The sequence below is a fragment of the Rattus norvegicus genome, chromosome 2 (genome assembly GCF_036323735.1).
Source record: "Rattus norvegicus strain BN/NHsdMcwi chromosome 2, GRCr8, whole genome shotgun sequence".
NCBI lineage: Eukaryota > Metazoa > Chordata > Mammalia > Rodentia > Muridae > Rattus > Rattus norvegicus.
In genome coordinates this window covers 42,899,794-42,922,412 of record NC_086020.1, presented here as the reverse complement: position 1 = coordinate 42,922,412, position 22,619 = coordinate 42,899,794, and the positions used below count along the sequence as shown (strand labels likewise).

The window sequence follows — 22,619 nt, the reverse complement described above, 5'->3', positions numbered from 1 at the left end:
TTCACTTAATTTTTTTGATAACCTTATCATGTAAACGCACTTCTATCCATTTTACACATGCAAAAACTAAAGTATAGAAAGAGAAAGCATTTTGTCCAAAGTCACACAGTGAGTGTCATGATTTGAGCCCTGTATTTGCTGTCCTGTACAGCAGCCACTGATCATAGCAGGCTGCAGAGAACTTGGAAGGAGGCTAAATTTGTAGCCTTATTGAATTTTATTACCTAAAGTTGAAAAAATAGTTGATTCCCTGTTTGGAAAACTTCTAAGTAGATTTGGAACAACATAGGTAAATGAAATTATACTTACAATGACGAAGTTTATGAAATTGATGTCTAGATCAACAAATCAGTTGGAAAGTTAGTATCCACACAGATTATAACTTTAGTATAAAGCACAAGCACAGGGGGACCTGGGTATTAGCTCTGATGGTAGAAGAGATCTCTACAGAAGCACAGGAACCCATGTGTGTATATGCTTCTAGGAATGACCCCTTGGTAATAGATAATCAATAAGAGGCTCATCCCCAAGAAAGAATAATTCTCCCTTTCTTGGCAGTCATTGCTTGCCTACTATTTCAACATTTTATATAGTTACTTAGACAACTATTTGTTGTAAAATTAATCTCACCAAATAATTTTACTTTTCTATTTATTGTACATACAGTATAAAATATAGATGTGTACATCATGAATTCAAGTTCTACCTGCTCTTTATATGATTACCTCAAGAATAAAATAAAACTGGGTTAATATTTTTGAGGTGAGTGGGTGGCTCCATCCCTCAAACAGAGGCCATGCCCATCCACTGGATATGGTCTCTACAAGCTCTTTCTCCTCTTGCCTTATCGGGCATCACTGGGAGGGGAGCCCCTTGGGCCTGTGGAGGCTTGATGACTTGGAGTAGGGGAATGCTAGGGTGCTGAGGTGGGAGTGAGTGGGTGTGGGGGGAAGCACCCTTATAGAGTCAGGGGAAGGGGGAGGGGATAGGAAGTTTGTAGAGGGGAAACTGGGAAGGGGGATAGCATTTGAAATGTAAATATATGAAATAACCAATAAAAATGAAAAAAATTAAAACAAAGCAAAAAGTAAACAAAGTATAGTGGTTCACATCTTGAAATTGGCTAGCATCATTCCAAATACTGAGAAATACATAGACGAGGGATCAACTGCCTCAAACGGTGAGTGATCTAGACAGCGGGACAGTTAGGCCTGAGCCTGTTACTCTACCTGTATCTCATATCTGGGATAGCTGTCACAGTTTTCATAGCCAACAGCAGCTCTCAGTGTCCTTTCTGGTGCATCTGATGTTTGTTTATCTCCTAAAGAAATACTGTGTTATCCTTGACTGTTTAGTCTTTGGGTCATGTGGTGGTTTGAATTAAAATGGCCCCCATAGGCTCATAAGGAGTTGCACCAATAAAGGATATGGCCTTGTTGGAGTAGGTATGGCTTTGTTAGAAGAAGTGTGTTACTGAGGTTAAGGTTTCAAGTGCTCAAGCACTTGGTCTTCCTGCTGCCTGTCTATCCAGATGTAAACCTCTTGGCTTTTTCTCCAGCACCCTATCTGCTTGTGCACCGCCATGTTTCCTGTTATGCTGATAATGGACTAAACTTTTGTTTTTCTTTTCTTTTCTTTTCTTTTGGAGCTGGGGACCGAACCCAGGGCCTTGCGCTTGTTAGGCAAGCGCTCTACCGCTGAGCTAAATCCCCAACCCCTGGACTAAACTTTTGGACCTATAAGCTGGCCCCAATGAAATGCTTTCCTTTATAAGAGTTGGCAGGATCATGGTGTCTCTTCACAGCAATGGAACCCTCACTGGGACAGGCCTCAATCTCTCTCTCCCTTCACATCTCTATTTAGAGCCAGTTTTATTAGAGAGCCTGGAATGAAAGCTTCAGAGGGCTTCTTCAAGCTTGCTGAGAAAATGTCTAAAACAATCCAGATGCTTCATCTAATAGTTATGTTCATGATGATTAAGAGATTTTAATTAAGTAGGAATAAAAGTGACTGTTAAGTATTTGACAAATTTTAGGTACTACAAAAACCAATGAAGACCCAACTGATCAAAGGAAAAGTAAAATTCTATCAGTCCTCAGGCATTTGGTGTATACAAGAAATATGTCACTTAAATAACTGACCTATTTAGATGTATCTTTTTTCTTCATTGTTTACTTTGAGGACAGGGCCTCACACTGGCTAGACAAATACTCCACCAACTTTTGTACCAGTGTCCGGACAGTTGTTCTAAATTGTATAGAGTAAATGTTTTATTTATCCTATGTTCATCAAAGTCACAAATGAAATTCATATCTCCTATTACTAGAGAGTAGTACTCCTTTCTCTGTATCAGCTGTCATGGCAGACTTAGCATCTTTAACAGATTAACAACTGTGTCTGTCATTGCACTTATAGTCAAATATTTGTACACAAAATCCTCGTAAAACTATATGGGTGTGGCTATAGGATAATGTGTGTGTAATAGTTCAACATTCAACAGCTACTCCAATTTTTTATGAATATCAAACGTAAATCATAGTTTGAAAGGTACAGTGACCTAGACTAGTCCCCTAAATTTAATTATTTTGATGTAGGAATTATATATCTTTTTTATAATTGTCTATAAAATGGATCTTGATTAAAAGGTTGGCTATAGATCTGTGCTTATAGATTATTAGATATAACATATCCAAACTATATATGGTATGCTAAAGTGTTGTCGTGCACAGACTACAGCCGTGAGGTGACTTATCTTAAAGACAAATGAAAAGTAGCTTCCTCAGTTCAAAGCATCAGGGAAGAGATAAGCAAATCAATTAGAGAGGACACTACATGCATTTGAAACAGAATCAATAAATTCCTAGAAAAACAATTCATCTAAATACTGATAAAACTGCTTTCCAAACCATTGAAAGGGAGTAACAGAAATGTCTACTTCTCACCAAACATGACAACCCAGTGACTATTCAACTCGCAGTAAGCTGAACGGGAAAAGCTGTTTTAACTTATTATTTAAAAACAAAACCAAGCCACATCATAGAAAACGAAGAGAGCAGCTGATCTTGGGCTAATTTTCCCTGGGCAGACACAAGCATTCATCTTACCAGTGACAGGGGAACAGTACTTTCTGTTGATGATTTATTCTCTGTTGTTCTCTACAATTCTAAAACTGTACAGTTCTACCATTGCCAACAAATTCTGATCATTTTTCAGGTTTTTATTGATTTCCAGCCACTATACCACTCCCACAATCTGTAGAAAAATGTAAGAGCAGAGACCCAGAGATTGGAACTGGGTCATCTATACCTTGAAGTTAATCAGAATTTTCTTTAATAAATATCTGTTGATTAACATCATTTAGTCTAAAAGTTAATGATGACCTGATTTTTGTTTTTAAATTAAAAAAATAGAGGTTGGCGGTAATGTAAATTCATTTTTTTGAAGCACTGTGATTTAGGTAGCTTGCAATTTAGGCAAGACCTGTGTGACCGCAATAATAAAATATTTAAGAATGAAGGCATGTATTTTGAAGTTATAAAACCATTTGACTTTTATGCAATATGTCTATAAAGATCTACACCATAGAGCACATGGTAGAAAGGCTGTTCTACATTGGGAAAAAGCAAAGAGCAAATGAATAGCAATTCATCATGACTCTGAAAATTACCTATCCCTGACTGGCTATTACAAGAGCATATACTTCCCATGAACCTTTTCATTCATATCTTTTAATTCAACATTTTCTCTCTTATATGTGTCTGTTCATGTCTCTCAGATTGGTCATTCTGATTCTCGAAAGTCAGCCTCCCTGTCAGTGAGTCATGCGGTAGCTCACTACCCAAACTGTGCCTGTCCTATACCTTTATTCCTGTCAATTTTTAAAATCTTCTGCAGGAAATTTGGGGTTTATTAGGAACCCAGGTGTCAGCATGCAGCTAGCATTCTCATGTTTTTTAAGCACACCATGAAATTTGGCTAATCCTTCCTCAGTGTCTGTAGCCAACGTTCTCCCCTAAAGTTTTCCTTATCAGACACAGCTACCTGCTCTCTGAGAAACGAATGCAAACAGTGTTGTTCCCTTTACATTTTTATACCCTCACAGTGGAAAATAGACAAAGTACCAAAGTAAAAAGTTATACTCTAGTCCGTCCTTCTTATTTCTCTGCTAGCACATTGTTTCCTGTAAGGACATTATTGCTGAGTGTCCTCTCATGGACCTTCTCCTGCAGTCTTCTACTTTATGTTGCCTGCACACGCTGTGTTCACAGAAGATGCAACTTTTAGGAATCCATGCAATCTTAAAATATTAAACTTTATGAATGATCTATATCATCAGCGATGCCACTTGATTTTTTCTCTTCATCAGTTGTGGTCATTTGTATGTATAAACATCTTCAAGCACTCCCTTGCTTTGGAAAATGTTAATGTCAATGTCACGACCCTAAAAGTATTGTCCCCCCTCCCTTTTTAATTATCCCCTGTGATTACTTCTCAAAGCTCTGACCATATACAATTTGTCCCTGTAAATGTTCATTGAGTTTGACTCATCCTTAATTTTGACAGATTTCTCCCAGTGATGTGTACACACACACACACACACACACACACACACACACACACACACACACACACACACACCTTCACCTCTGCATAACTGAGCATAAATATTGCTTAGTACATGAAGCATTTGCCATCACCTCCAGTTACAAGTCAAAACTCTCTCAGGTTTACTAAAAGGATGGCTTCTGCTTCTGCATGGCCCTTAGAATAATACAGAGGACAAAATTTATAAACCAGCAACTTGGTCCTAGTTCTAGCTTGTACTTATAACTAATCTTATGTTCTGATGGTTTATGGACCATCAGGACTTAAGTGTGTCATTAGTTGATGCTGAAAACAAGCAGGTAATAGATGAAATTCTACATTGCAAACAGGGTTGGTACTCCTGAGAAGAATGCTCTGTCTTTTCTCACAACTTAATTCACTTCACCTATTATGAAGACCTTAATTGTATGTGCTACTAGAAGACTGAAAATCTTTATCTGGTTATAATTTTATTTCCTCTTCTATTTCTTCTTCTTTTTCCTCCTCCTTTTCCTCTTCTCCTTTTTCATTCTTCTCCTTCTCCTATTACCTAAGCAATTGTGCTATTATCTTTTCAAATAATTGGAATTTATCTCTCTGTGTTTTGCATCTCTAATACACATCTTTGAGTTCAGTTTCTACCCAGTACATTCTCACTGAACAAGTAAATGCCTCAGGGAAACAAAACATGAATGATTATACCAACCGCTGGATTGTGTAGTGGATGCTTAGTCGATTCCATCTCTCCTTAGAGTGGGGTCCTCATTTTTATCCATAATATTGTCTGTGCATAATAAGGATGAGCAAAGAGTGGAACTGTAGCTAAGGTGGGTCATACAATTCTCCTGCACACAGAGCTTTTGTACAAGACTGTGCACTTTAGAAGAATATACAATCATAATACCTTAAACTTCATAATGAGGTAAATTCCATTTTTGTCACTATGAAAATGCCATCTTAAGTGTATCTTTTGATGGTATATTAATAAAAGGTTTATTGGTGGGTCTTTTAGACATGTACCAACAGGAGTCTTTATCACATTCTTATAGGACAGTGTGTCTTACCATAGACAGTTCCTTAAGTCATCTGAATACAAGGCTGAATGTTGGCCCTATGTCAGGCCTAATGGGAACTGAGATGTGAAAAGAGCTGCTGATTCATATGTTGTACTTAATGCTTAAGAGTTGTGATGGTTTGCATATGCTCGGCCCAGGGAGTAGCACTATTAAAAGGTATGGCACTGTTAGAGTAGGTGTGGCCTTGTTGGAGTAGGTGTGTCACTCTGGGTGTGGGCTTCAAGACCTTCATCCTAGCTGGCTGGAAGCCAGTATTCTGCTAGCAGTCTTCAGATGAAGATGTAGAACTCTCAGCTCTGCTAGCACCATGCCTGCCTGGATGCTGCCACGCTCCCACCTTTATGATACTGGACTGAACCTCTGAACCTGTAAGCCAGCCCCAATTAAATGTTGTCCTTTATAAGACTTGCCTTGGTCATGGTGTCTGTTCACAGCAGTAAAACCCTAACTAAGACAGGAGTAAATATAGATCCATCACAGTTAGAGGCAGGTGGAACAAGTACAGTTGCTCTGTGTAAATTTTGACTCTCTTCTCTGACCCTCTAATTGCTTAGAGCATACATTTCAATTTGCACTCTTAAGTGCAGTGAAGGAGCCACTCTAATAAACTGTCCTTTTATAGTCATGGCCTCCTTTGTCACAGCACATATAAACATCCCTTTATATCCTAGAAAGATGAATGGGTCTGTACAAACCTTCTTATTCTCTGAATGACTTAACGGTCATCATGTCCATAGTCATTGCACTTCTAGACTGACACAGGATTATCTAGAGTCACAAAGTCCAAATGCCAATTTAGCTTTAAAGACTATCAGAGATGTGACTATTCTGCTCTGGGGTTATTCTGAATGCATATTGGACTCAGGCAAAGGCCATCTCAAGGTTGACATGACCTGCTTCTTCCAGGCTCATCAGAGGGCATTCAACCATCTATCAGCCTTAGGATTCATAAAACATTTTCCATTAAAGGGAAGGAGATTCACCAACAAGGAGTAATACTAAATATCAGCTGAACCTCTTACAAGGCAAAACACATAAGAATTCCATTGAAGAGAGAGATGAATCTTAACACAGAAACAGAAACAGATAATCAGATTTCTACTGTTCTGTTATAGCCACTGGAATGCTGACACTCAAAAAGGCAAAAGAAAAGAAACTAAAAACTCTAGAAGAATAGAATTCTGATGGCATTCATAATGTTCTTATTATAATCAAAATGGGATTGCCATGGTAACCCCAGTATCATGTTTTATGTGGAATACCAGCATGTATTGTTCAGAAATAATAGGAGGAACCAAAGCATATATTTTAGTCTTTCAAGGGGTGGGGACAGAAGGGCAATTGCAAATTTAGGGAAACTACGCCTTTGTCATAGGGGTCAGCAGAATAATATTTTATTGTTCTATAGATTTGGGACTCCTCTGGGCTTATGCATTTCAAGGATTTGCTAGAAATGAAAATCAATAGCTAAATGCCACTTCCTTCTACTAACCCCCACAGTAAACTGCTGGCTGTGTATTATGGGCTTCTATACTATGCATTCCCATAAAATCATAAGATTAGATTTCAGGAAATGTCAAGAGAATGTTTTTCTCTGTTTAGCCCTGGATGTCCTCAAACTCACTCTCTAGACCAGGCTGGCCTCAAACTCAGAGATCTAAGATCCATCTGCTTCCTAGGTGCTGGAATTACGGGTATTCACCACCACTGCCCAGCTAGAGAATCTTGAATTTTTTAACTATAAAAAATTAAACAAATTCTTTGTAAATTTAAGAAATATCTCCAAAAGAATATAAACATATTAACTTATTCTAATTACTTCCATATTCCTAACTAGGAAAGAACACAGGAATTTATTGATTGGCCGTTATGTATCAGGTCCTATACAGATTATGGGGACACACTGTGGTTTTAGCATACAGGCTTGTTCTCTGTTTTTATGGCCCTATGATCGGTTGTGGAAAGAGATTAAGACCCACAAAATACAGGATTATGTTATTACAATGGTCAGAATGGCCCAACAGCCCCCAAGAAGGATACAAATAGGCACCTCGCCCACACTGAGTATTTGGAGAATGTTTCCTTCTCTTTGTTACCACTGCCAGAACTTTCTTCCTTGATGGATCAGGCTTTCTCCCCTAGGCTTGCACAAAAGTCCAACTCTTAGACCTCAGGTTTCAAAGGCTATGAGCAGACTGCTGGCCCACTGTTCTTTATTTACTTGTCTTCAGAGGATGTCCTACATGCATGTAATGTGTTTTGATCAAATCTGCCTCCATTCAATCCACTCCAATTTATCTGCTATCCTGTCACCAATACATCGCCACCCGATTAAAAAAAACCCACTGGGTTCACCCAGTTCTGCCAACATGTTCACAGGTGTTGGATCACCTATGTCAAGTTAGTAACTTTTCAGAGGCTGTGTCCTTGAATGAAACCGATTCTTTATCTCCCAGCAGCCATCAGTTGCCAATAGCTCCTTAGCTGTGGGTGAGACCGCACATGCCCATCCCTTAGCTATGCCGGGATTATAACTGGCTTGATCTGGGGCAGGTGTTGTACAGAGTTATAGCCACTGTACGTGCATGTGTACAATGGCCCTGTCTTGCCTGGAAAATACTGTTTTACTGAAGTCACATGGACTAACTCTGGCTCTTAGAGTCTATTTCCTCTTCTGTAATACAAAAAGATTGTGGGGAGAGTATGTGATATAGACTTTGGTAACACCGCAGCATCCTTCTAGGCTCTCTCCAATGGTTACCTACTAATAGCCAGGTAGGCCTGGATTGATATACATGGACTGTTTGGCCTCTTTTCACTTTCTCTCTCTCTCTGCCCCTTTGCTCTCTCTGACTCCTTTCTCCCTCTCTCCCACACCCGTGTGTTCTCAGCCAGCCTCTCTTCTCCTCTCCTCTCCTCTCCTCTCCTCTCCTCTCCTCTCCTCTCCTCTCCTCTCCTCTCCTTCCTCTCCTCTCCTTCTTCTCTCTCTCTTTTCTCTCTCTCTCTCTCTCTCTCTCTCTCTCTCTCTCTCTCTCTCTCTCTCTCTCTCTCTCTCTCTCTCCTTCCTCTGTGCCCATTTAGCAGAATAATAGTATCAGGTTCTTCTCTAAGATATAAAACCTAGCCAATCATGGGTCTGTGTCTTAGTTAATAGTACTAGTTGTGAGTTCTGTCTTGTAGAGTAGGCTCTAAATCCAATCAGAAAGTGGTTAATTACATCTATGATATTTGTGTCACTATCACTATCACACCAATGGACATATGTTTTAGGACAGTGTTTTTTGTAGCTGGCAGGATTCACAGCTGAGTGAGATTATTGTTTATTTTCCTCCCCAAGTCATATCTACAGTCCCTTTCATCACTACAAAAGCTTGCCAGTTGGCTTAAAGCTGCAAGTCATATACCCGGTTAGTTGTTTTCTCAGTCTTATGACTCTGTGTAGTGTCTTCAGGCATGGGGTCTTATCATTAAGTTCTGGAAAGTAACCAAGAGCAATGGCAATAGCTTGTAATATTTGGTGGTTCTCTATGACCTACTGACCAATATTTGAAAAGAGATAACCCATGGCTGGTACTGGGATTGTTTTTTTAGTAGTCTATGGTGTCTGTGAGATGCCCTCTCCTTCCATTATAGAATAACTTAATTTAAACTCCATCAGGGAGATGCAAATTAAAATTGTTCAGAGATTTTATCCCACTGTAGTCATAACAGGTAAGATTAGAAAAACATGATACCAAATTACAGCGTGAACATAGAGAGAGAAGGGAATTCTGTCCCCTGCTGGGTAGAGTGCAGAGCAGCTTATCCATTAGGAAGATCAGGTAACGCTTGACCATCTATGCTCATTGTTGCTTTATACACAAGAGCTAGCAAATAGAAATAGCCAAGATGTCCACTGTTGAATGGGTAATGAGAACTCGATGCATTGACAACATAGGCTATTATTGTAAAGACTAATAAAATGAAGTCCACAGGTAAACGAATGAAACTACCAATAATCATCCTGGATGAGGTAACCCAAGCCCAGAAAAACAAATGGGACCCGGTCCCTGTTATACGTGGATGCTAATTTTGAGTCTTTAGAAAATTCACATGTGTGTTTCATTTGGAATAAGCAAGGAAGTCATGGAACTTAGTAAGGGGTCATAGAGGTATTTCAAGAGAAGAAAGGGGGAACCCAAGTGGGACAAACAGGGAAAGGGGAATAATGAGCTATGAAGTATTAAATGGTAGAGGAGGCCATGTACAGGAAGAAGCATGAAGCAGAAGTAACAGTAAAGATCTCTGAAAACATCATATGGAAATTTACTATTGTAAAATCTTCTCTCTCTCTCTCTCTCTCTCTCTCTCTCTGTGTATATGTATGTATGTTTGCATATATATATATGTACACACATATGCATATGCATACACATATACACAGGGAGTCTGAATGGAGTTACTATTATCCTGTTTACCTTCCCCTTCAGACCTTCTACATGAACACGCTGCAGGATAGCATGGTGCTATGCAGCTCAACCTGCTTCATTATTCACTGCTTTAATTCACCGCTGTGGGCAAAGGAAGGGCAGTGGCACAATCCTCCCTCCGTAGTTCAAATTTATGGAACAATCTTTTTTGACACAGAATCAAAACTAAGAAAAACTTACAGTTTCAAAGGAATATCTAATTAATATCTAAGTGGCCTAACATGTGAAGGTCACTCTCATGTGGACTCTCCCTCCAATACCTCTTGTGATAGACATTCTCAGCAATTTCTCCTGACCTATTGCTCTCCGTTCAGCATTGTGGACCCTGTGCAGCTGGGTGAAGGGTGAACGTTGAGCTGAAGTAGGACAAAGGTTGCCATTGATGACTTGTTATTAACCCTGAGTCATTGGGAATAGACTAGAAATTTGACCCCTTTTTAAGTGCAGTTGGAAAGCATTACCTACTATTTCCATTGAAACATTGAAATAATTGTATAATATTAAAAAATATGCTTAAAATTATATTGCTAATGGATAAATTGGTAAATAATAGTATCATTTAATTTCTCTCCAAAATGAAATGTTTGAATCACTCAGTTATTTTAGAAGAGCAATGTCCTCTGTCTGTCTGCCCCACTTTCTGTTTCTCCAATGCTCAGTCTTTAAGACACCATAGCTTTAGCTTAACATGAATATCATGGATTCATTCACTTGGTTTCATATCGTGGATCTCATTGGACCTTGTTATTACTCATTCTTAGGTCACATCGTCACTAATGGAACAACTATGTTCAGTATCATTCGTGTGTGTGTGTGTGTGTGTGTTTGTGTGTGTTTGTGCATACGTGCATGCACATGCCTGTTCCTAGTGTTCCTAGTGTTGTTGCTGTGTTTTATTTAAAAGTAATTGTCAAATTTTTTCAATCAAATATCTGGCTTTGTGTTTTTATTTTAATTAAGTGTCCTATTAGGATTTCACATCGCTTGCTTCTATGACTCTTCCATTGCAACTTAGGTTGTGCACTCTTGCCGAATTCATCTCCCTCAGACAATAGTTTCCATCACCAGATCTTAAATGGAAATGACAGAAAATGCACGCATAATTGGGATTCATTATGCTACTACCACAGTAGTATAAGAAAAAGAGGCAGTTAGCGAAAGGTAAAAACTCAATTTCAAAATTAAAATGTAGGAAAATATTTAATGTGAAGGGATTGTAGCATGAGGTAGGATTTATCAAAAAAAATAGTGAGAGAAGGAAGTTCTAGGCCAAAACTACATAGGAATGACAAGTGTTTCTTTATACTTGGAATACAGAAGGTATGCAATGACAAGGGCAATTTACAAAAAAAGTTTATGGATGACTGTAGCATGATTGTTTTGAGTGCTCTATTAGTCTGTACATGGGGATATCATGACACTAGTTTATAAAATGATTCTGTGGGTTAAACTAGGGAAAGGATGCTAACAATGAAATCAGCTATGTAGTCACTCATCTTTCAGGCAAGAGGGGATGAGGATGTGAGGCAGGACCACAGCAATGGGAATGGAGAGGGCAAAAGAGGGTAAGCTGAGGGACCAAGAATGCCCCTGTTTCTACAAAGTGGGGGAGTGGCAAGACTGAAGAAAGGACCATGGAGGCCTCCAGAGTCTGTGACATGGATTACTGAGGACATAGGAAATGCTAAACATCCCTGGATGACTTCAGTTTCAAATAGATGGAGTCTGAAATCCTTAGAGAACATTTGGATACTGGAAGAAACTCTGGTGATTTTTAGAAGTTTTATTTAAAGAGAAAAGAAAGGCCATTCATTAAAGTAAGAGTCTTCTCATGTCCCTTGGAGGTCCTCACTCTTTGCTGTAAGGGAACTGGTTATAATGAAAGCACCCACATGGCTTACATGGTCCTGGTCACAGGGATCATACGTCCAGGCATGGGAATACATACCAAGGCTTCAGAAAAACTGCACATGGACACACACACACACATACATACATACATACATACACACACACACACACACACACACACACACACACCAACTTAATCTCCATTATCTCCTGTGCAATCATGCCTAGCATTTTTCACTTTACTTTGAAGAGTAGATCAGAGTTTACCACCTTGCCTAGAGCTATAAGGCTGTATTAGATCACTTATTCAGCTTTCTTTAAAGAGACCTTAGTAGAACCTCTACCAAAGAAACAACAGGCCTAGGAAATTCAATGAATCTGCTGATTTAGATGAACCAGAAGATAAGACAGCTCAGATTACTGAATATGTTACACTACTGGGAAATCAGAGTAGCTTTCTAATTTTAACAAGACTAAGAAAGCAATAGCTTCATGATAGTCATACATACACACACACACACATACATGCACACACAGACACATACACACATACATGCACACACAGACACAGACACACACATGCACACATACATGCACACGCAGACACACACACACACAAACAGACAGATGAGATGTGGGGTTTCCATGTATTCATAAAATATATTAGTGATCTGGATGTCAGTAAAGGTCTTCAGAAAATTCTGAGGCCCTCCCCAGTTCAGCACATTCACAGTTCAGCACTTCTTTATTGTAGGAAGCTGGTCTGGTTATCACAAGATAATCCTGTCCTTTTATACTTGATATGGTCAAGCAATCACAGCCTAACTCATGGTAACCAAATATGTTCTTGGACTTTCCAAATGTCCTTAGGTTGGAGGGGAATAAAGTGATCCCAGTTAAGAAGAACTCAGAACATATATAATTGATTTAATGCTCCCCATTCATTAAAGTTACCACACACAAAAAATGTTGATCTAAGAACCAAATGAGTATTTAATGTTGTCAGGGTAGTTACGGAGCCTAAATTAAATTTCTGCTTGGTGAAGATTTATTCTTTACAATGTATACTTGGTTTCTTTCTGTCCACAATGTGGGGAGTGTACACATTTCTAAATTAAATTACACCACTAGGAGTGATAGTGCTCTCTTCAAGAGACAGACTATTGACCCAAAACCCTACTACCAGGTATGAGAAACTTCCTTTTGAATTGTTGGTCAGGGGAGTCCAAGACAACCTCAAAACATTATAGGTTATTGAATCTGCCCATGGTTGCCTCCCAGAATTGGAAGGTATGTCCCTACCACTGAGGATATACATACTGTGGACATAAGACTTGGGGGAATTGGGCTGGAAATACCCTGGAGGCCTTCTTTCTGAGATAGCTCTTAGAGCATGTGAAGGTTCTATGTAAGCTGCCAAGAGAGAAAAACAATTAATAGTCCTACACAATGGTGATGCCTACAAACCAGCATAATGACCAGCAGCACAGACATCACCAAAGGTGCAATAGTGGCGTTTGCATCATAGGGGTAACCAACAGCTGCCAAATTAGATTTAAGACTCTCAACAGGAGGGGATTCATTCCTGACACTGTGAGCCTACTTAAATACCTGTGACTTAGAGTAGAACCTGCTAGCCACACTTTTTTTTTTATTTTTAAAAAAGCCAAGTAGAACTTGTGAAAATTAAAAATACCAATGGATGAAGGTTTTTTTTTAATGTTAGTAAAATTGGAATAGGAAATTTTTAGAAAGAGGTTGAGGAATATTTGGAGAGAAATTTTCTTGAATTATTAAAAGATACTATTCCACAGTTTCAAAACTCCCAGTGAGCCCATGTGAGACAAGTGAAAGGCATCATATGGAAACTATAGGCAAAAATGTTACAGTCCCTTAGCATGTGGATTGATTAACTGTGCAACAGAGAACACACTTATGTGGCTGCCGGTAAGATTTAGTTACATTTGAATTATTTTGCTTTTAGGACTTCATTTCTAGTTTATCAGCAGCCATGCCTTCTTTCTTCATTTTGTTTTGTCTTTCTCATTTTCACTTTTTGTTGTTCTTTAGTTTAGTTTTGTATTTTGAGACTGGGTCATGTGTATGTTGGCATGGATCTCACTAAGTACCAAGGCTGAACTTGAACTCCTATCCTAAGTGGATCACAGTCTTTCATCACTATACCCAACCACACCCTCTTTCCCCCCTTCCTTGAATAGCAACACTTTCTAAAATGCATAATATCTAACTGTTTTATAAATACATATGCTTTTACAGATATGGTTCTTAGTCCTTATCAAACAGCCATATCTTTGTAGCGGACAGAGCCCATTATAGAAATCCACAACTTATCAAATGCAGAGAACAACAAACTGTAGGATACACAGTCCCAGGTGATACATTGACAGCATAGTCCATACACCTAAGGCTAAGGGAACATCCTGAGGGGGGTGGGGGAGGAGCAGAAAGGTTGTAAGAGGACCAGGAACGGTGGTGTAAGATTGTGTACCCACAAAAGCAGTACCCATGAAATTTCAACAATGTCATTACCTAAGCAAGGCCTGAACAATGGGCAACCCCAGGGACATGCCAGTGTGGATGGGGAAAATGCCACACATATAAAAACTCCAGGGGACGACTATCCAAGATCTTCCCATTTCTATCTATCAAAATTGAAATATCAAGATTTTATAAATTTAAGAAAGTTAGAGTTTTGCAGAGTAAAGGTACAGTGCTCTAGGGTTGGTGGAGACTATAAAAACTTAAATATTTTAGAAATTATAAATACAGCAAACCACGGTGATTCCAGATGGCAGAGCTGTCATTCTCTTCAACACCGAGCTTAATTAAGACTTGTGCTTTAACCGCCTTTGATATTGTCTTCATTGCCACTTGAGATAAAAATGTGCCTGTGCTTGTAATGTAGCTGATTTTTAAGGTGGAAATTATTTTTCTGTGTTCTAAAACACTTTTCTTTCGGTAAGTCATTATTTGACGAAGGTACACCTGGATTTAAATGGAACTGTATCTTGAACTTCTATATTAGATTCTGTAATTCATCCCCCAACCCCAATGGGTTTCACTAAAAAAGCCAGATTTCTTTTTATTAACTCAGTATTATGCTTCATTGGGTAGGGGGAAGCAACATATGGCCATGTTTTATTTCTCTCCTTCCCCCTCTCCCCCTCCCTCCCTCCCTCCCTCCCTCCCTCCCTCCCTCCCTCCCTCCCTCCCTTCCTCCGTCCTCTTCTTCCTCTCTGGTTGCCTCTATTTTTTCTTTTTGTGAGACACACTCTTATTATTTAGCTATAAATGTGCTTCATCTTACTATGAATAACCTAAAACTCCAGGCTAACCTCAAACTCCTTGCAATCCCCCTGTCCCAACCTTCCAAGGACTGGAATTACAGGAGCAAACTCTCACATCTAGGGCTTTTATTTTTTGAGACAAGGTCACATATAGCCTAGATGATCTTCCCATTTATTGTGTAGTCCAGGTTGACTTTGAACTCCTGATCTTCCTGCTTCCACATCTCAAGTGCTGGGATTACAAGCACGTGCCACTAGATGCTCGAAGTACCCCAGATGCACAGAACACATGAAACTCAAGAAGGATGGCCAAAATGCGGATGCTTCACTCCTTCTTTAACATCTCATCCTCACGAGGGTGTTTTTTTTTCTTTCTTTATACCCTGCTTCCTTCCTAGATATTTATTTAAGTTAGAAAAGCAATTTTCTATCTGCCCAAAATAGAATCTTTAGTATATAAATATAAATAAATAAATAAACATAAAAGTAAATATAAACGATACGGACATGGACATGAATGATACAAATACATAGATGTGGTTCACTAGTCTTAGCTGAGTCGAGGCAAGCATCCTGAAAGAGGACCAATCATCCTTGGGTAGATTTTGGTGAACCCAGGGTCATGGGGCACCAAGACTGCAGGTGTATTCGTTTCTCTATAATCTTTTAAAAGGTTACTTTAATTTTTTTGAGATTTCAATATAATTCTCTGTTAATTTTTTTTAATCAGAAGTTTTAAAACATACTAGGTCAGTTTTCTCCTGAGCTATGGGATAGAAAAAATATGTGAGTTGTATGTTCTTTCATTCCCAGGCATCCAGCCCAGACACTGGATTTTAGGACAGACTGACCCTGTCACAGTCCCGGGAGCAGAGGTGTTAACGGGAAGGGCCTAGGTATACATCTGATGCTTGAGAAGGCATGTAATTGATCGTAGGAGGTTGATCTAGTATTTTTCCTTACAAATTCTACAGTCTATGCCCAAATATTGATTATTATCACATGCTTTTAAAACTACTTACAAAACCAAACCAGACAAATAGGGCGTCTCAAAGTTCTCCCATTTCTGATGTGTTACCCTTTGAAATTCAGGGACGATAAATCAAAGTTTTTCTTGTTGCTTTTGTTCGTTTTTGTTGTTTTTTTTTTAAACTGTGCATTATGATTCTAAGTTGTATCTTATTGCCGGACAAATACACTTTGGCCTTTTTTTTTTAATTTAAAAATAAATTAATTGGGAACGACTTTTCTGAGTCCTATATATATATCAGCTTACTTAAAATATAAGGTGATTTCCATGAAAAGGTGATTACTTTGAAGCAAGAAAACAAAAACTGAGGCAGGAGTGGGGAGGTGGAGCAGGGGAATAAATGTACATTTGTCTGGGCCCCTTGTGTGGGTTTGTACAGCTCTGAGGTGCCTGATAGTGACCGGGCCGTGCTGGGATTGTGAGGCACCGTTAGTGCAACAGAGCTTAGGTAAGAGATCATAGGTGTTAGCTCACTGGAAATTTACATAATGCCACAACTGTGTGGGAAACACTTGGTATTCTGAGACAAAAAAAGTAATCTTTTCTGAAATACATATATTTAAAGCTCATTTCCACCAAGAAAAAGCTACATCTAAATGCTCCTTCGTGTTTATAACATTTACACTAGGGTCAGATCCAGCCAAGGGTATGTTGGGTGGGTCCTGTATATACCTTTTTGTGTGTAGAATATCAGAAAAAGAAAGGCAGGAAGGGAAGATGGCAGTGACAGTTGAAACAAAATGTAATGCCTTCCAAAGTTGCCAAAGTCCTTTTCTTAAAAAAATTGTTATTATTATTATTATTATTATTATTATTATTATTGGAATTCGTAAAACTAGGAGCACTGTTATTCACAAAGAGAATGGAACATTTTTATCAGTCCTTCTAGGTCATTGCTAAATACTGAGTAAAACAGTAATTTTGTTGAACACAGAGTGATGATTTCCAGACGTGTTAGTCACATGCACCTCTGTTCTGCCGCTACACTGCAACTGTAAGTGCAGAAAGGATCCCTTTAGCACACAGCCCCTTGCTCTGAAAATACTGACCTCAACTTTGAAACCACAGAGCATAGGTTTGCTTGTGTGGCTGGGATGGAGGGTGCGGGGAGAGGGGTGGGAAGTATGAGTTAGCAGATTTCTGGAACACAGATCTAGAAATCACAACTTCTAGATAGGAAAAAAAATGTATCGCTCTCTTCTGGAGTGAGCACATGAACATGTGTGCTTCCTGTGGAACTATCGCACACTTATTACTGGGTGTAGGCATTAAGGAGAGAGTCGGAGCTCTTGGGCATCCCGTAATAAGTGTTGCTAATAAACAAATCCATTATTTTACTAAATCCCCTTTCCAATTATCATCTTGGATGATTCTCGTGGTAACACTGGCATTAGCAAGCTCCCCGATTCTGAAAATCCTCAGACCTTGAAACTGGATTAGGTTTTTGCCAAACTAAACAAGTAAACTAAGAATATTTGTCAGCTTTCCTCTCAGGTTAATTTTTTCCCAACTCCCCCAGTACGCGCTGAATTTAACAACTAACCTCGCTCCTGGACCCTCCCAGAGCAACAGATCTCCAAAGCAGTTACCAAGGGGTAGCAAACACACTTTTACTGACAACAGTAAACTGAGAGAAGGGAAGCAATTACCGTCTCTTCTGTGGCTTAATATCAATTGGCTTGTTGATTGCATAAGGTGATCCGTGAACATAAGCGCCTCGGAATCTAGCCACCTTCCCCAGACTTAGGTGTTCACAGCTGGTTGGCAGGCTCATTGTATCCGAAGTCAGGAAGTAAAAGCGAATCTTAGTGGCCAGCTCAGCATTCCTGGGAAGGCCCCGGAGAGCATGCCAGACAAGGGATCTCGGCCATATGCTGCTCGGCTCCCTGGGTGCTGCTCTTCTTCGAGAGTAAACGGGTGTCTCCCGGACGGAGGCTACATGCTGTACCTTGCTTTCTGTTCATGGATACGGAAGCTTGTTGCTTGCTTCTAATCAGAGTTGTGCTCCAGCCAATTATTGGCTGAGCAGATGTAGGAGAGATTCTGTAGCTCCACAGAAGCCTGTTTCCACTCAGATCTACCCTCAGAGGAGGGGCGGGTTTTAATCCATTTTCATTTAGGTCTAAGGGAATGGCAATCTAATGGACTACTGGTTAAATATATATATATATATATATATATATATTACATATATATACATATATATATTATGTTATATAGGTAGAGCATAATCAATTATAGTTCTATCGTCCTAAACTAACTATGAAGACTTAAAAAATGGGACGGAAATCCCATGGAAATCATTTGGTTGACTTTCCTATCATTAGGATCAAAACTTGTGGGTTCTCCTCCATAAATTACTATTGGCAATGGCAGTGAACTCAGCCTCTTGGGGACAGGAAAATTATTAGCTGAAGTCCATGTGCGACAGCACTGATTACTGAGTTCTCCCTTCATCAGCAACATTCAGAAATGTAAATTCTCCCTGCTCCTTGGGTGAAGGACTATTGGAAAATCTAATAGCAATGCCTTTCCTAATTTAAAGCCGTGAAAGACAAGTTGGAGAAATTAGTAATGACTGCAAATAATTCTGCCCAAGACATCGATCTCATGATGAAGTTACAGGCTTAACAAGCCACAGCTCTCGACTCATCTTCTCCAGTGAGATCCCACAGTCCCTTGTGTGTACAACTCAAGACAACAAGAGTGTGAAGGATTGGGGGCAACTTCGACAGTTGAAAAACGATTTCACGCTGATAGTGATAGGGAACACTTGAAATATTATCCCTCAGAAGGCCGTGGTAGAGCGATTGTGAACTTGATGCTGGCTTGGTCTACACAGAAGACAGGGCCACAAACAATTCTTATTTAGGATTTGAACACACACGAACAAATATGAAATCCTTCAAGTAGCCTTGGTATAAATGTTTTCATGTTTGTATATGTGGTGTGTGTGTGGTATGTGTGTGCGTGTGTGCATGTGTGTTTATATGGTGTATGTATGTTTGTGTGGTGTGCATGTATGTGCATATGGTGTGCGTGTGTGTTTGTATGTGGTGTGTGGGTATATGTGTGTATTATGTTTATGTTTGTGTTGTGTGTGTGGTATATGTATGTATGTGTGTGTGTGTGTGTGTGTGTGTGGTCTGTGTGTGTTTATACAAGGATATATGTGCTATGTCATAAGAACAGCCAGCCATTGGGAGTCAGCTCGCTCTTTCTTTCTTTCTTTCTTTCTTTCTTTCTTTCTTTTTTTTTTTTTTTTTTTTTTGGTTAAAGCCTGGTTTAACGTAGGCTTCATGCATTCCCAGCAAGCACTTTTAGCCACTGAAATTTCTGATCTGTCTTGTCTGCCCTACATAAACCATTCCTTTAAGAGCCATGGGTAGGAGGGGTGATGCATGCTTTTAAACCTAGCACTCACAGAGGCAGGCAGATGTCTATGAGTTTGAGGCTAGCTTGATCCAGGCCAACCAATATACTGAGATTTTTGTCTCAAGATCAACAACAAAACAGTCTTGGAACCAGTGGTCAAATACATGAAAAGAGTTATTTTCCTTTTAACGAAGGGGCTAAAGTCAGACACTAGTTTAGACAATTTAAGTTCAGAGTTTAACAATGTAGATGATTTTTATCTTACAATTTTTAATTTTACATATTCTGAGTTATAAAATGATGGTATAGGATATTTTTAAGTATGTACTTGTCTTTGTTCCCAGGCTAGCTATGAATATATAGGCTCTGATCATTCTACCTGTCTCACTCTTCTAAGTCGCAGGGACCGTAAACAGTTGCTACCATTCCTGGTCATACTCATTTAAACATATCCCATCGCACAGAGATAAGTAAACAATCACCTTCTCTTTTTTCACATTGGTTTTTTTTCAATGTTTACCAATATACTTATTTTCTTAACATTCTCAAATATATTTAAACGTATGTACACACACACATAAATATATAAATATATATAGGTAATATATAGGTAATATACACATATAGGTAATATATGCATACAAACATACACACATATAACACACAAACACATTAAGATATGTATGTTCATGTACAAATGTACATACTTATATATGCAAACGTGCATATAAGTATGCATATTTATGTTTGTGCATATGCAAGTATATGTGCATGTGTGTTCCTTTGGGTAATTTGGTTTGGGGAATTTGGATCTTGTCACACATGGTCTATATATATTTTTGTACCTAATAGACAATTTTCTAGTCAAAGCATGGCTGTCTAGTAAGCACTTTTTACATGAGAGCACATAACATGGCTGTGTTAATACTTCTTCAACTAGTCCTTTTAAGATACTTACAAGTATGGTTTCTAGTAGTTTTCAATTTATTTTCTGATAAGTGCTTTTATATGTTTTTTAAATGTTTCTTTTTAAAAAAAGATTTATTTATTATAAGTATACTGTCACTGTCTTCAGACACACCAGAAGAGGGTATCAGAGCCCATTACAGATGGTTGTGAGCCACCATGCAGTTGCTGGGATTTGAACTCAGGATCGCTTGAAGAGCAGTCAGTGCTTTTAACCACTGGGACATCTCTCCAGCCCTATGGGTGCTTTTACTTTTGAAAGTGAGACACTATATATATTTTCTTATGTATAGACTATGGCAGTTCATAATTTGTGAGTCCTTTACACATACATCAATTTCCCACACTACCCCAAGCATTACTTAATGATATTCAAGTCTATTTCTTTGTAGTTCAAAGACAAGTAACTGGGTCTGGGGAGACATCTATGGATAAATCTGTGTCCCACAAGCCTGAGGTCCTAAATTTGGTCTCTGGAACTTACGTTAAAAGCTAGGTTTGGTAGCACTTCTTGGCAATCCCGGTGCTCACTGGGAAGCAAAATAGGCAGACGCCTGGGGCTTTCAGAACATGTTCCAGTAAGAAGTGATGTCTCAGAAAACAAAATAGATGGCTCATGAAGATTGATAGAGGAGGTTAGCCTCTGGCCTCCACATGCATATGCACACAAAGGCATGTGTGAAATATCACCTATAAAATGCACTCATATATATGCAAACATGATAAAATGTACATAACATTAAGTATGAGGTACTTAACCTCAATAATACAGAGGGATTGCACAGGTTACTTGTTAAGTTGAGACTCTTACTAAGGTGCCTAAAGATAAGGGAAGCTGGAAACACCAGGGCACAGAGAAATGGATTATTGAGGAATAATATCATATAACAGGGCAGCATCCCCAGTTCTATCGTATGGGCGTGGGGCTTAATGCCTGCCTACATTGCTATGCATGATCGTTTAATGTACTTTAATGTCCTCAGGTTTAAGAGGGCCTCTGGATGTCCTCCTCCGTTCCTGAATATTAACAACAAAACAGCACAAGAAAGCAAGAGAATTCAAGAGTGTTGTACAGTAGATTTTCACACGAAAATTTTTGCCAAAAGGGTAGAAGTCAGAAACTGAAGGGTAAGACATGAACTTTCTGGGAGAGAACATGAATCCTCTAAGGGTGAAATTCTTAGCAGGGACAGTTTCACTTGTACTTGTGCAATGGTTTACCAAAAGTCTGGCAGGAACGCCTGGGGATTAATTGTACTTAAATGGGGACGAGAAGGGATTACTTTGAAGATTCAACTTGCCAAGAGTCCAGAGTCGATGAGAACTCTGGCCAATACGCAGGTAGTGGCCTGAGAGGAGAAACAGAATGTTCCTGTTTTCAAAAACTTCCCCTGTGGGACTAGACAGGGTCGCTGGACCCTTGACCTTTGAGAAAATGAAAATATTCTGAAGAATTGAGTCTCTGGGAGAGGTGCGAACCTTAGTCAAAACAGGCTTGTAGCAAAACCAGGGCTCAACTCTTAGTAAGGTTAACCAGGCTGACCCACCTATTCTATGTGGTTCTCTACACTCTGAATCATTGGTTATAAGCATGGAGTCCAAATAAATCCCATTCATCATGCCGTTAGCCTGAACTCTTGAGAACATTCAGACAAAGGCAGACATAACACAACAGTACACGGAACATCAATTTTCTGCAGCAGATCAGCTCTGATGCTGGAAATGACCAGCACAGCAATTAGCATGGATGCCAAGAAGTAGCAATTTCAAGCCTCAGGATTTACCGCATTCTGACCTCAACAGTATTTACTAAAGAAGATTCTTTTGGCTTTTAGTCTGGTTTGAATTTGGCAGTGGGAGAAACTGGGGGAACTTCTTAGGATAGCAGGACATCATCTGTTCATGACTGTACCAGGGCACAAACGTTAACTCAATCATTTCTTCTGTTTTGTAACTTGGG

At 39.2% G+C, this 22,619-nt stretch overlaps 1 protein-coding gene across 11 annotated transcripts in view; it reads right to left on the bottom strand.

Annotated features, from left to right (window-relative positions):
- Pde4d (phosphodiesterase 4D) overlaps positions 1-22,619 on the bottom strand; it is a 1,514,231-nt gene that overhangs the window by 340,155 nt on the left and 1,151,457 nt on the right. Inside the window, exon 1 of one of the 11 annotated variants that reach the window (XM_039101736.2) lies at positions 17,968-18,421. The exons of the other annotated variants lie outside the window; for them this stretch is intronic. Within the exon in view, the coding sequence (XP_038957664.1) occupies positions 17,968-18,092 (125 nt within the window). The 5' untranslated portion in view covers positions 18,093-18,421. Of the gene's footprint in view, positions 1-17,967; positions 18,422-22,619 lie in introns of those variants that run through there. 11 annotated transcript variants of the gene reach the window in all.